Raw genomic sequence first — 15,708 nt, forward strand, 5'->3', positions numbered from 1 at the left:
GAGTTCCGCTCCTTCACGCAGCCCGGCTATGCGCTCATGGAACCATCACAAGACCTATGTCGCTCGTGTCATCCATCACGCAGGCGGTGAAAACCGTCCCGGATCTCAAGAAGAGCATCACTGATCCCGGGTTCCAGGTGTTTCATAGTGCTTGTTGCCACATGCACTGAAACCACGCCTCGAATACTTGTGTTTGAGTGTTGAACGATAATGATATATTGAGAAGTAATTACTTTCACTGCACTGCCTTATTGCTAAATGTGCTCAAATTAACCTGTCTGGCAGTCAGGATTCGAAGAAGAATTAGACACAAGCTTAGTGTTATTAAAAGTATTTCAGTATGCTGTTTAATCATACTGTTAAATTGTGCTACTTAGAAAACGTCGCGAAATCAAGCATTATAAGTGTAATGACGATGGGAAGTCTAGTCGGTAGCGCCATGGTTTCTTTATCATGAGACCATATATTGTATGTAATATGTCTCTCTCTCTCTCTCTCTCTCTCTCTCTCTCTCTCTCTCATTTTGTTAAAGTTATGTTGAAATAGTGCTATAAATAATGTATTGCTATACTTATTTAAGGTTCACCATTAGGGTACACAAGCTATGTATGTGTATATATTTACTATATTATAATATGAGTGATATTTACCACACCAAAATAAATGTAGAAATATACATTTTTTTCTTTTGTTGATCAGTTTGAATGTGGAATTGAAATAGTCGACCAGAAATGATGGACGTAGTACCTTAAACAACGTTTCATACTTTTATGAAACAGTCGAGTCAATGATCATATTTATACTATTTCCCCATTTGTTTTGCTAACACTTTCGACCAGTGTTATTTGGTGAATGTGTTCGTGCACTTTTCAATATAAAGAGAGTTCTTGTATTTACTGTTTTTACTATTAACATTTGAAACATAACTACATTAATACGAATTTATTGATAACTGCATATAAACTGTTTGCACTTAAACACAAGAAAATAATAAGCAAATTAAAAAAAAATGAAAACTATTTCTCGACACACCGGAGTAGGACCGACAGTCTACGTCATCGGCTATCAAAAGCTGTGCGAATGGGGCGTCCCAAGAGTAGCCGCGTCTTTTTTTTTTTTTTGAAGAAGTGGGTATTTAGAAAAATAAAACGGAATACCAATAAATCGCCGAAAACAAACATAAAAGAAACAGAATATCTGTTGATTTTAGTGCAAGACTGTAGTTTATTTCACACGTGCTCACGACTTCACGGTGTTTCATTGAATTATAATTCATCTACACCAAAGACTCAAAATTGAATTCATTCTTTGATTGTACTTAGATATTCCAAGCTTACATAATTGTTTTAACATGAAGTTTTATTTTTTGCCTTAAAGTCATACTTGAATTATTCAGACTAATAAACTTAATTACCAGCAGAATGCATCTTTATTATAACAAGAAATAATCTTTAATTTCAGACATTTGTTTTAAGTGGTTGTAAATTAATTTTAATTACATAAAAGTCTAGTCTAGACGAGAGACAACCTGTCCATTGTTTTACCTCGTCTTAATTGGCATCAGGGTCTCACAAACACAGTTGGACGGACTGACGGTCACACTTATATACTGCACTTACCTGGCGTTAATTGCCACCTTTGTGTTCTTAAGTGATAGGCACTTAAGTCTATTGTTTTCATAAATTGACTTGACGAAAGTGTGTCCTTTTCCTGTTTGTCTGTTAATTGATATTTACTGACTTTGTTTCTATATAAACTCCTTGGTTTTCTTGTCACTTCAGTCTTAAAGAAACAATCATTTCAAGTACTTCAGCTAGTAGCAAAAGCCCTTCAATCTATATTGAGCACAATTTGTTTTGTTACATTGCTAAAGATACTTGTTATAGGGCTTGTTTAATTGTTGGAGGTATAAAAAGTTTCTAAAGAGTGCTAGTGTTTGGATTTGAGAAAAAATAAATCATCTGAGTGACTGCCTAATTCTAATTTAATACTTAGTCACACTGAACCTAGTTCAGAATGGTATGTACACCTAATAAGTGTTCACCTGCTTCTGAAAAGTTTACAAAAATGAAGGAAAAGTATCTAATAAAAAAGTGCAACCTGAAGGCTATGTTGAAATGTAAGTACTTAATAAAAGATATTCCCTTTACCATTATTATCATTATTATTGTTATTATTATTATTATTATTATTATTATTATTATTATTATTATTTGAAGTTTTGTAGTTTGATTAATAATGAAAATGTATTTGATATGCAACATTGATATGTTAATGACAATATAATTGTTAAAAAAAATATTGTTTCAATTCAGCCAAAGACCTGTGTGAGATTGAGTCCCAAAGAAGCGGGCCGACCGAGGCAGAGCGCGGGGTAGTGCGTCTCCGTGACGCCATGCCGGAGAAGATAGCGACGTTCTGCAAGGCACACCTTTCCAGTCTTCTCCATATGGACGACCACAAACTCGACGAGATCGTTCAAACCCACATTACCGACCATAACGCTAACAAGAAGAATGCCACCACAATACTCTCTAAGAAGAAAGGTAATTACTTGGGATAGTAAGTGTATATGAAAGATAAAGACAGCATAATTGGTAATAACCAGTTTAAGCATTCAGGGATAACCGAAGGAAAATTTTCACGCCTGTGAAGTAAATGTCTAAAATGAGAACTCTGAAATCATGTACACACATCAACAAAAGCTTTTGACTTTGGATATTACAATGATTTTGGGCAAATTCAATTGTATACAGATTTATGTTTTGCTCGATCGTGTGTTACCAATCCAGTATCCACAATTTCTTCTCTCTCCTTCCAGAGCGCAGCGCTAGCTCGACCGCGTTATCGAAGGAATTGGTGTACGCCATGAGTAAGTTTGTGGACTACCTCTCCCAATCAGAAAACCTCAAGACCGAGGGCATCTTCCGCAAGACTGGCAACGTGGCCCGCCAAAGACTTCTCAAGGGTTTGGTTCTTGGAAATACTGGTGACTTCAACCTGAACGATAACACGTTCTCCCCCCACGACGTGGCCACCGTCCTCAAGCAGATCCTCTCTGAGATGCCCGACCCTCTGCTCACTCACAAACATTACGAGGCTCACCTCAAAATAGCTGGTAAGTAAAAGTCAAGAAAGTGATTGTTCATGTCATGAATAGCTGAATGGTGTTGAGAATGATCTATCATAGAAGTAAATTAACTTAGAATATAAATACACCAACATGCTTATATTCAATTGATTCCAATATTTAAAGACCGTTGAATTCATCTCCATTTCAGACATGACCAAGTTGTGTGTTTCGGAGCAAGAGGAAAAGCGCGCACTGGAGAAGCAAATCAAGTCCCTTCAGATGCTGATGTTGCTGCTGCCCCAGGAAAACGCCGCATTCCTCGAGACCCTCCTAAAGCTGCTGCACCGCACCGCAAGCTGCCCAGAGAACAAGATGACCGCCACATCCCTCGGTGTCGTATTCGCACCTAGCATCGTCTGTCCCCGAAAGCTTTCCGCCGAGGGCCTTCAGAGCGCCTCTGGAACCCTGAGCAACGCCATCACGCTGATGATCGAGAATACGGATTCAATCTTCAAAGTCCCCCGCGAGATTGCAGCCGACGTAGCTAACTTCTGGCAGGAGAGGGAGAACCCGAGCATGGAGCTGCTCGCCGCTCAGGACTGCAACGAGGAGGACCGCGCAAATATACAGAAGGCGAAGGTGAGAACAATGGCGATGTACCATGTTGATTATTATATAATGGTAATTTATTTAAAATTGGGTTGAACAGTGCAAATTAAGCCGCCATCATTAATTGGATATTTTTTATCAAACAGCATATTTTTTCATATTGGGAAAATGCTAGAAACTGTATGAATCAGATTATATTCACCCAACAACTACGTTGAATATCAAATGTTAAAAACATATGTTAAAACGTTGAATTATACTCTCAAAATATATTACTCCAAAATTTATTTGTTAAAAGTCTTGAAGGAAATGACAGATGTGATAACTGATGTGAACCACCAATGTTGTATTTTCCAGAACCGCAGCTCGAGCGCCGTGAACACCGTCTACATGTTCGCGGAGAGAAAGTCGCCTGAGGAGTACAAATGCGCACAGGACACAAAGACTGTCCTGTCTCAGCTGATTGCCCATGTCCATTCTGCAAAGAAACTCCTTAAACCTTTAAACCGTGTCGGCAATGTGCAAAAGAGCAACAAGAAGGGAAACCATTCGCGCAGTAGGTCCTTCGGCGAATCAATAAAGGTACGCACCAGATAATGATTAAATTGTTACCTTAACATGAACATGAAAGATATAATCATTCAAACGGATATAAACGTGTATTCAGTTTGTGAAAGTAATATGTAGATAAAACATAACTCAGAAATATATTCATAGAACGCATACGTTCTTGCTGTTTAATGAAAAAAGATTGGGATAAAGTTACGAAAAACAATTATTATAAAGTAAGATTTTAGTAATCTTTGCATGTGTTAAGCATAAGCGATTTGTTTATTTGCAAAAATATGATTGCGTTATTTAATATTTCCTTATTTCATCCTCTAGAAGCACCTCCCCCTGCTGTCGAATGTCAAGTTACATAACCTGCGCGACGACGAAGAATTGAAGTTAAGCGTGACTTCCCCTGTCATCACCGAAAACAGCGTCGCCAACATCACATACTTAAATACCCCATACAATAAATACACACCCGTCCTGGTAGGTACACATGATAAAGATATCGATAACATTAAAATAGACATTTAAACAGTATAACAAATTTAGCACTTACTGTTTTTTAAAGAAATCAGAAATATTAATTACATTTAAAAAAACAAATTTATTATACGCTAACAAGATTTATTCCGAGGAGAAGAAAATACGATGATTGTGATAATAAACAAATTTAAATGACTGGGACTGTTTTGAATCAACTATTGTTTCTCCTTGCAGCGTCACAGTCAAGCTGTCCACATCGTCGACCTTGGTGCATCTACATGAAACACAGACTTCCGCTCCTTCACGCAGCCCGGCTATGCGCTCATGGAACCAACACAAGACCTATGTCGCTCGTGTCATCCATCACGCAGGCGGTGAAAACCGTCCCGGATCTCAAGAAGAGCATCACTGATCCCGGGTTCCAGGTGTTTCATAGTGCTTGTTGCCACATGCACTGAAACCACGCCTCGAATACTTGTGTTTGAGTGTTGAACGATAATGATATATTGAGAAGTAATTACTTTCACTGCACTGCCTTATTGCTAAATGTGCTCAAATTAACCTGTCTGGCAGTCAGGATTCGAAGAAGAATTAGACACAAGCTTAGTGTTATTAAGAGTATTTCAGTATGCTGTTTAATCATACTGTTAAATTGTGCTACTTAGAAAACGTCGCGAAATCAAGCATTATAAGTGTAATGACGATGGGAAGTCTAGTAGCTAGCGCCATGGTTTCTTTATCATGAGACCATATATTGTATGTAATATATCTCTCTCTCTCTCTCCTCTCCTCTCTCTCTCTCTCTCTCTCTCTCTCTCATTTTGTTAAAGTTATGTTGAAATAGTGCTATAAATAATGTATTGCTATAGATACTTATTTAAGATTCACCATTATGGTACACAAGCTATGTATGTGTATATATTTACTATATTATAATATGAGTGATATTTACCACACCAAAATAAATATAGAAATATACATTTTTTCTTTTGTTGATCAGTTTGAATGTGGAATTGAAATAGTCGACCAGAAATGATGGACGTAGTACCTTAAACAACGTTTCATACTTTTATGAAACAGTCGAGTCAATGATCATATTTATACTATTTCCCCATTTGTTTTGCTAACACTTTCGACCAGTGTTATTTGGTGAATGTGTTCGTGCACTTTTCAATTTAAAGAGAGTTCTTGTGTTTACTGTTTTTACTATTAACATTTGAAACATAACTACATTAATACGAATTTATTGATAACTGCATATAAACTGTTTGCACTTAAACACAAGAAAATAATAAGCAAATTAAAAAAAATGAAAACTATTTCCGACACACCGGAGTAGGACCGACAGTCTACGTCATCGGCTATTAAAAGCTGTGCGAATGGGGCGTCCCAAGAGTAGCCGCGTCTTTTTTTTGAAGAAGTGGGTATTTAGAAAAATAAAACGGAATACCAATAAATCGCCGAAAACAAACATAAAAGAAACAGAATATCTGTTGATTTTAGTGCAAGACTGTAGTTTATTTCACACGTGCTCACGACTTCACGGTGTTTCATTGAATTATAATTCATCTACACCAAAGACTCAAAATTGAATTCATTCTTTGATTGTACTTAGATATTCCAAGCTTACATAATTGTTTTAACATGAAGTTTTATTTCTTTGCCTTAAAGTCATACTTGAATTATTCAGACTAATAAACTTAATTACCAGCAGAATGCATTTTTATTATAACAAGAAATAATCTTTAATTTCAGACATTTGTTTTAAGTGGTTGTAAATTAATTTTAATTACATAAAAGTCTAGTCTAGACGAGAGACAACCTGTCCATTGTTTTACCTCGTCTTAATTGGCATCAGGGTCTCACACACACAGTTGGACGGACTGACGGTCACACTTATATACTGCACTTACCTGGCGTTAATTGCCACCTTTGTGTTCTTAAGTGATAGGCACTTAAGTCTATTGTTTTCATAAATTGACTTGACGAAAGTGTGTCCTTTTCCTGTTTGTCTGTTAATTGATATTTACTGACTTTGTTTCTATATAAACTCCTTGGTTTTCTTGTCACTTCAGTCTTAAAGAAACAATCATTTCAAGTACTTCAGCTAGTAGCAAAAGCCCTTCAATCTATATTGAGCACAATTTGTTTTGTTACATTGCTAAAGATACTTGTTATAGGGCTTGTTTAATTGTTGGAGGTGTAAAAAGTTTCTAAAGAGTGCTAGTGTTTGGATTTGAGAAAAAATAAATCATCTGAGTGACTGCCTAATTCTAATTTAATACTTAGTCACACTGAACCTAGTTCAGAATGGTATGTACACCTAATAAGTGTTCACCTGCTTCTGAAAAGTTTACAAAAATGAAGGAAAAGTATCTAATAAAAAAGTGCAACCTGAAGGCTATGTTGAAATGTAAGTACTTAATAAAAGATATTCCCTTTACCATTATTATTATTATTATTATTATTATTATTATTATTATTATTATTATTATTATTATTATTTGAAGTTTTGTAGTTTGATTAATAATGATAATGTATTTGATAAGCAACATTGATATGTTAATGACAATATAATTGTTAAAAAAATATTGTTTCAATTCAGCCAAAGACCTGTGTGAGATTGAGTCCCAAAGAAGCGGGCCGACCGAGGCAGAGCGCGGGGTAGTGCGTCTCCGTGACGCCATGCCGGAGAAGATAGCGACGTTCTGCAAGGCACACCTTTCCAGTCTTCTCCATATGGACGACCACAAACTCGACGAGATCGTTCAAACCCACGTTACCGACCATAACGCTAACAAGAAGAATGCCACCACAATACTCTCTAAGAAGAAAGGTAATTACTTGGGATAGTAAGTGTATATGAAAGATTAAGACAGCATAATTGGTAATAACCAGTTTAAGCATTCAGGGATAACCGAAGGGAAATTTTCACGCCTGTGAAGTAAATGTCTAAAATGAGAACTCTGAAATCATGTACACACATCAACAAAAGCTTTTGACTTTGGATATTACAATGATTTTGGGCAAATTCAATTGTGTAATGTATACAGATTTATTTTTTGCTCGATCGTGTGTTACCAATCCAGTATTCACAATTTCTTCTCTCTCCTTCCAGAGCGCAGCGCTAGCTCGACCGCGTTATCGAAGGAATTGGTGTACGCCATGAGTAAGTTTGTGGACTACCTCTCCCAATCAGAAAACCTCAAGACCGAGGGCATCTTCCGCAAGACTGGCAACGTGGCCCGCCAAAGACTTCTCAAGGGTTTGGTTCTTGGAAATACTGGTGACTTCAACCTGACGATAACACGTTCTCCCCCCACGACGTGGCCACCGTCCTCAAGCAGATCCTCTCTGAGATGCCCGACCCTCTGCTCACTCACAAACATTACGAGGCTCACCTCAAAATAGCTGGTAAGTAAAAGTCAAGAAAGTGATTGTTCATGTCATGAATAGCTGAATGGTGTTGAGAATGATCTATCATAGAAGTAAATTAACTTAGAAAATAAATACATCAAAATGCTTATATTCAATTGATTCCAATATTTAAAGACCGTTGAATTCATCTCCATTTCAGACATGACCAAGTTGTGTGTTTCGGAGCAAGAGGAAAAGCGCGCACTGGAGAAGCAAATCAAGTCCCTTCAGATGCTGATGTTGCTGCTGCCCCGGAAAACGCCGCATTCCTCGAGACCCTCCTAAAGCTGCTGCACCGCACCGCAAGCTGCCCAGAGAACAAGATGACCGCCACATCCCTCGGTGTCGTATTCGCACCTAGCATCGTCTGTCCCCGAAAGCTTTCCGCCGAGGGCCTTCAGAGCGCCTCTGGAACCCTGAGCAACGCCGTCACGCTGATGATCGAGAATACGGATTCAATCTTCAAAGTCCCCCGCGAGATTGCAGCCGACGTAGCTAACTTCTGGCAGGAGAGGGAGAACCCGAGCATGGAGCTGCTCGCCGCTCAGGACTGCAACGAGGAGGACCGCGCAAATATACAGAAGGCGAAGGTGAGAACAATGGCGATGTACCATGTTGATTATTATATAATGGTAGTTTATTTAAAATTGGGTTGAACAGTGCAAATTAAGCCGCCATCATTAATTGGATATTTTTTATCAAACAGCATATTTTTTTCATATTGGGAAAATGCTAGAAACTGTATGAATCAGATTATATTCACCCAACAACTACGTTGAATATCAAATGTTAAAACATATGTTAAAAACGTTGAATTATACTCTCAAAATATATTACTCCAAAATTTATTTGTTAAAAGTCTTGAAGGAAAAGGCAGACGTGATAACTGATGTGAACCACCAATGTTGTATTTTCCAGAACCGCAGCTCGAGCGCCGTGAACACCGTCTACATGTTCGCGGAGAGAAAGTCCCTGAGGAGTACAAATGCGCACAGGACACAAAGACTGTCCTGTCTCAGCTGATTGCCCATGTCCATTCTGCAAAGAAACTCCTTAAACCTTTAAACCGTGTCGGCAATGTGCAAAAGAGCACAAGAAGGGAAACCATTCGCGCAGTAGGTCCTTCGGCGAATCAATAAAGGTACGCACCAGATAATGCTTAAATTGTTACCTTAACATGAACATGAAAGATATAATCATTCAAACGGATATAACGTGTATTCAGTTTGTGAAAGTAATATGTAGATAAAACATAACTCAGAAATATATTCATAGAACGCATACGTTCTTGCTGTTTTAATAAAAAAAGATTGGGATAAAGTTACGAAAAACAATTATTATAAAGTAAGATTTTAGTAATCTTTGCATGTGTTAAGCATAAGCGATTTGTTTATTTGCAAAAATATGATTGCGTTATTTAATATTTCCTTATTTCATCCTCTAGAAAGCACCTCCCCCTGCTGTCGAATGTCAAGTTACATAACCTGCGCGACGACGACGAAGAATTGAAGTTAAGCGTGACTTCCCCTGTCATCACCGAAAACAGCGTCGCCAACATCAACATACTTAAATACCCCATACAATAAATACACACCCGTCCTGGTAGGTACACATGATAAAGATATCGATAACATTAAAATAGACATTTAAACAGTATAACAATTTAGCACTTACTGTTTTTTAAAGAAATCAGAAATATTAATTACATTTAAAAAAACAAATTTATTATCGATAACAAGATTTATTCCGAGGAGAAGAAAATACGATGATTGTGATAATAAACAAATTTAAATGAGTGGGACTGTTTTGAATCAACTATTGTTTCTCCTTGCAGCGTCACAGTCAAGCTGTCCACATCGTCGACCTTGGTGCATCTACATGAAACCAGAGTTCCGCTCCTTCACGCAGCCCGGCTATGCGCTCATGGAACCATCACAAGACCTATGTCGCTCGTGTCATCCATCACGCAGGCGGTGAAAACCGTCCCGGATCTCAAGAAGAGCATCAATGATCCCGGGTTCCATGTGTTTCATAGTGCTTGTTGCTACATGCACTGAAACCACGCCTCGAGTACTTGTTTTGAGTGTTGAACGATTAGATATATTGAGAAGTAATTACTTTCACTGCACTGCCTTATTGCTAAATTGTGCTCAAATTAACCTGTCTGGCAGTCAGGATTCGAAGAAGAATTAGACACAAGCTTAGTGTTATTAAAAGTATTTCAGTATGCTGTTTAATCATACTGTTAAATTGTGCTACTTAGAAAACGTCGCGAAATCAAGCATTATAAGTGTAATGACGATGGGAAGTCTAGTAGCTAGCGCCATGGTTTCTTTATCATGAGACCATATATTGTATGTAATATATCTCTCACCCCCCCCCCTCCTCTCTCTCTCTCTCTCTCTTCTCTCTCTCTCTCTCTCTCTCATTTTGTTAAAGTTATGTTGAAATAGTGCTATAAATAATGTATTGCTATAGATACTTATTAAGATTCACCATTATGGTACACAAGCTATGTATGTGTATATATTTACTATATTATAATATGAGTGATATTTACCACACCAAAAAATATAGAAATATACATTTTTTCTTTTGTTGATCAGTTTGAATGTGGAATTGAAATAGTCGACCAGAAAAGATGGACGTAGTACCTTAAACAACGTTCATACTTTTATGAAACAGTCGAGTCAATGATCATATTTATACTATTTCCCCATTTGTTTTGCTAACACTTTCGACCAGTGTTATTTGGTGAATGTGTTCGTGCACTTTCAATTTAAAGAGAGTTCTTGTGTTTACTGTTTTTACTATTAACATTTGAAACATAACTACATTAATACGAATTTATTGATAACTGCATATAAACTGTTTGCACTTAAACACAAGAAAATAATAAGCAAATTAAAAAAAAATGAAAACTATTTCTCGACACACCGGAGTAGGACCGACAGTCTACGTCATCGGCTATTAAAAGCTGTGCGAATGGGGCGTCCCAAGAGTAGCCGCGTCTTTTTTTTGAAGAAGTGGGTATTTAGAAAAATAAAACGGAATACCAATAAATCGCCGAAAACAAACATAAAAGAAACAGAATATCTGTTGATTTTAGTGCAAGACTGTAGTTTATTTCACACGTGCTCACGACTTCACGGTGTTTCATTGAATTATAATCATCTACACCAAAGACTCAAAATTGAATTCATTCTTTGATTGTACTTAGATATTCCAAGCTTACATAATTGTTTTAACATGAAGTTTTATTTCTTTGCCTTAAAGTCATACTTGAATTATTCAGACTAATAAACTTAATTACCAGCAGAATGCATTTTTATTATAACAAGAAATAATCTTTAATTTCAGACATTTGTTTTAAGTGGTTGTAAATTAATTTTAATTACATAAAAGTCTAGTCTAGACGAGAGACAACCTGTCCATTGTTTTACCTCGTCTTAATTGGCATCAGGGTCTCACACACAGTTGGACGGACTGACGGTCACACTTATATACTGCACTTACCTGGCGTTAATTGCCACCTTTGTGTTCTTAAGTGATAGGCACTTAAGTCTATTGTTTTCATAAATTGACTTGACGAAAGTGTGTCCTTTTCCTGTTTGTCTGTTAATTGATATTTACTGACTTTGTTTCTATATAAACTCCTTGGTTTTCTTGTCACTTCAGTCTTAAAGAAACAATCATTTCAAGTACTTCAGCTAGTAGCAAAAGCCCTTCAATCTATATTGAGCACAATTTGTTTTGTTACATTGCTAAAGATACTTGTTATAGGGCTTGTTTAATTGTTGGAGGTGTAAAAAGTTTCTAAAGAGTGCTAGTGTTTGGATTTGAGAAAAAATAAATCATCTGAGTGACTGCCTAATTCTAATTTAATACTTAGTCACACTGAACCTAGTTCAGAATGGTATGTACACCTAATAAGTGTTCACCTGCTTCTGAAAAGTTTACAAAAATGAAGGAAAAGTATCTAATAAAAAAGTGCAACCTGAAGGCTATGTTGAAATGTAAGTACTTAATAAAAGATATTCCCTTTACCATTATTATTATTATTATTATTATTATTATTATTATTATTATTATTATTATTATTATTATTATTGAAGTTTTGTAGTTTGATTAATAATGAAATGTATTTGATATGCAACATTGATATGTTAATGACAATATAATTGTTAAAAAATATTGTTTCAATTCAGCCAAAGACCTGTGTGAGATTGAGTCCCAAAGAAGCGGGCCGACCGAGGCAGAGCGCGGGGTAGTGCGTCTCCGTGACGCCATGCCGGAGAAGATAGCGACGTTCTGCAAGGCACACCTTTCCAGTCTTCTCCATATGGACGACCACAAACTCGACGAGATCGTTCAAACCCACGTTACCGACCATAACGCTAACAAGAAGAATGCCACCACAATACTCTCTAAGAAGAAAGGTAATTACTTGGGATAGTAAGTGTATATGAAAGATTAAGACAGCATAATTGGTAATAACCAGTTTAAGCATTCAGGGATAACCGAAGGGAAATTTTCACGCCTGTGAAGTAAATGTCTAAAATGAGAACTCTGAAATCATGTACACACATCAACAAAAGCTTTTGACTTTGGATATTACAATGATTTTGGGCAAATTCAATTGTGTAATGTATACAGATTTATTTTTTGCTCGATCGTGTGTTACCAATCCAGTATTCACAATTTCTTCTCTCTCCTTCCAGAGCGCAGCGCTAGCTCGACCGCGTTATCGAAGGAATTGGTGTACGCCATGAGTAAGTTTGTGGACTACCTCTCCCAATCAGAAAACCTCAAGACCGAGGGCATCTTCCGCAAGACTGGCAACGTGGCCCGCCAAAGACTTCTCAAGGGTTTGGTTCTTGGAAATACTGGTGACTTCAACCTGAACGATAACACGTTCTCCCCCCACGACGTGGCCACCGTCCTCAAGCAGATCCTCTCTGAGATGCCCGACCCTCTGCTCACTCACAAACATTACGAGGCTCACCTCAAAATAGCTGGTAAGTAAAAGTCAAGAAAGTGATTGTTCATGTCATGAATAGCTGAATGGTGTTGAGAATGATCTATCATAGAAGTAAATTAACTTAGAAAATAAATACATCAACATGCTTATTTCAATTGATTCCAATATTTAAAGACCGTTGAATTCATCTCCATTTCAGACATGACCAAGTTGTGTGTTTCGGAGCAAGAAAAAGCGCGCACTGGAGAAGCAAATCAAGTCCCTTCAGATGCTGATGTTGCTGCTGCCCCAGGAAAACGCCGCATTCCTCGAGACCCTCCTAAAGCTGCTGCACCGCACCGCAAGCTGCCCAGAGAACAAGATGACCGCCACATCCCTCGGTGTCGTATTCGCACCTAGCATCGTCTGTCCCCGAAAGCTTTCCGCCGAGGGCCTTCAGAGCGCCTCTGGAACCCTGAGCAACGCCGTCACGCTGATGATCGAGAATACGGATTCAATCTTCAAAGTCCCCGCGAGATTGCAGCCGACGTAGCTAACTTCTGGCAGGAGAGGGAGAACCCGAGCATGGAGCTGCTCGCCGCTCAGGACTGCAACGAGGAGGACCGCGCAAATATACAGAAGGCGAAGGTGAGAACAATGGCGATGTACCATGTTGATTATTATATAATGGTAGTTTATTTAAAATTGGGTTGAACAATGCAAATTAAGCCGCCATCATTAATTGGATATTTTTTATCAAACAGCATATTTTTTTCATATTGGGAAAATGCTAGAAACTGTATGAATCAGATTATATTCACCCAACAACTCGTTGAATATCAAATGTTAAAAACATATGTTAAAACGTTGAATTATACTCTCAAAATATATTACTCCAAAATTTATTTGTTAAAAGTCTTGAAGGAAAGGCAGACGTGATAACTGATGTGAACCACCAATGTTGTATTTTCCAGAACCGCAGCTCGAGCGCCGTGAACACCGTCTACATGTTCGCGGAGAGAAAGTCGCCTGAGGAGTACAAATGCGCACAGGACACAAAGACTGTCCTGTCTCAGCTGATTGCCCATGTCCATTCTGCAAAGAAACTCCTTAAACCTTTAAACCGTGTCGGCAATGTGCAAAAGAGCACCAAGAAGGGAAACCATTCGCGCAGTAGGTCCTTCGGCGAATCAATAAAGGTACGCACCAGATAATGCTTAAATTGTTACCTTAACATGAACATGAAAGATATAATCATTCAAACGGATATAAACGTGTATTCAGTTTGTGAAAGTAATATGTAGATAAAACATAACTCAGAAATATATTCATAGAACGCATACGTTCTTGCTGTTTTAAAAAAAGATTGGGATAAAGTTACGAAAAACAATTATTATAAAGTAAGATTTTAGTAATCTTTGCATGTGTTAAGCATAAGCGATTTGTTTATTTGCAAAAATATGATTGCGTTATTTAATATTTCCTTATTTCATCCTCTAGAAGCACCTCCCCCTGCTGTCGAATGTCAAGTTACATAACCTGCGCGACGACGAAGAATTGAAGTTAAGCGTGACTTCCCCTGTCATCACCGAAAACAGCGTCGCCAACATCACATACTTAAATACCCCATACAATAAATACACACCGTCCTGGTAGGTACACATGATAAAGATATCGATAACATTAAAATAGACATTTAAACAGTATAACAAATTTAGCACTTACTGTTTTTTAAAGAAATCAGAAATATTAATTACATTTAAAAAAACAAATTTATTATACGATAACAAGATTTATTCCGAGGAGAAGAAAATACGATGATTGTGATAATAAACAAATTTAAATGAGTGGGACTGTTTTGAATCAACTATTGTTTCTCCTTGCAGCGTCACAGTCAAGCTGTCCACATCGTCGACCTTGGTGCATCTACATGAAACACAGAGTTCCGCTCCTTCACGCAGCCCGGCTATGCGCTCATGGAACCATCACAAGACCTATGTCGCTCGTGTCATCCATCACGCAGGCGGTGAAAACCGTCCCGGATCTCAAGAAGAGCATCAATGATCCCGGGTTCCATGTGTTTCATAGTGCTTGTTGCTACATGCACTGAAACCACGCCTCGAGTACTTGTGTTTGAGTGTTGAACGATTATGATATATTGAGAAGTAATTACTTTCACTGCACTGCCTTATTGCTAAATGTGCTCAAATTAACCTGTCTGGCAGTCAGGATTCGAAGAAGAATTAGACACAAGCTTAGTGTTATTAAAGTATTTCAGTATGCTGTTTAATCATACTGTTAAATTGTGCTACTTAGAAAACGTCGCGAAATCAAGCATTATAAGTGTAATGACGATGGGAAGTCTAGTCGGTAGCGCCATGGTTTCTTTATCATGAGACCATATATTGTATGTAATTATCTCTCCCCCCCCTCTCTCTCTCTCTCTCTCTCTCTCTCTCTCTCTCTCTCTTTTGTTAAAGTTATGTTGAAATAGTGCTATAAATAATGTATTGCTATAGATACTTATTTAAGATTCACCATTATGGTACACAAGCTATGTATGTGTATATATTACTATATTATAATATGAGTGATATTTACCACACCAAAA

The 15,708-nt window shown here is 37.6% G+C and overlaps 1 protein-coding gene and 2 pseudogenes across 1 annotated transcript; all 3 read left to right on the forward strand.

The window, feature by feature from the left end:
• The first annotated feature begins 56 nt into the window (after positions 1-56).
• On the forward strand, positions 57-5,002 carry LOC128216102 (rho GTPase-activating protein 19-like). Its single transcript, XM_052922694.1, has 7 exons — positions 57-147; positions 2,316-2,546; positions 2,822-3,118; positions 3,282-3,712; positions 4,040-4,264; positions 4,568-4,720; positions 4,955-5,002. Exons 1-7 carry the CDS (start codon positions 57-59, stop codon positions 5,000-5,002), a joined length of 1,476 nt encoding a protein of 491 aa, XP_052778654.1.
• Positions 5,003-5,064: 62 nt separating this feature from the next.
• On the forward strand, positions 5,065-10,019 carry LOC128216113 (rho GTPase-activating protein 19-like; annotated as a pseudogene).
• A 2,031-nt stretch (positions 10,020-12,050) lies between these two features.
• Positions 12,051-15,161, forward strand: LOC128216123 (rho GTPase-activating protein 19-like; annotated as a pseudogene).
• The last annotated feature ends 547 nt before the right edge of the window (positions 15,162-15,708 follow it).

The sequence above is a fragment of the Mya arenaria genome, chromosome 2 (assembly GCF_026914265.1).
Source record: "Mya arenaria isolate MELC-2E11 chromosome 2, ASM2691426v1".
Lineage (NCBI taxonomy): Eukaryota > Metazoa > Mollusca > Bivalvia > Myida > Myidae > Mya > Mya arenaria.

Bases quoted from the DNA above. Each gene is read 5' to 3' on its own strand.
- LOC128216102 (XM_052922694.1), top strand. From the start codon at position 57: ATGTCGCTCGTGTCATCCATCACGCAGGCGGTGAAAACCGTCCCGGAT. The intron at 3,713-4,039 runs GTGAGAACAATG...TGTATTTTCCAG, and splicing joins CAAATATACAGAAGGCGAAG to AACCGCAGCTCGAGCGCCGT. The intron at 4,721-4,954 runs GTAGGTACACAT...TTCTCCTTGCAG, and splicing joins ATAAATACACACCCGTCCTG to CGTCACAGTCAAGCTGTCCA.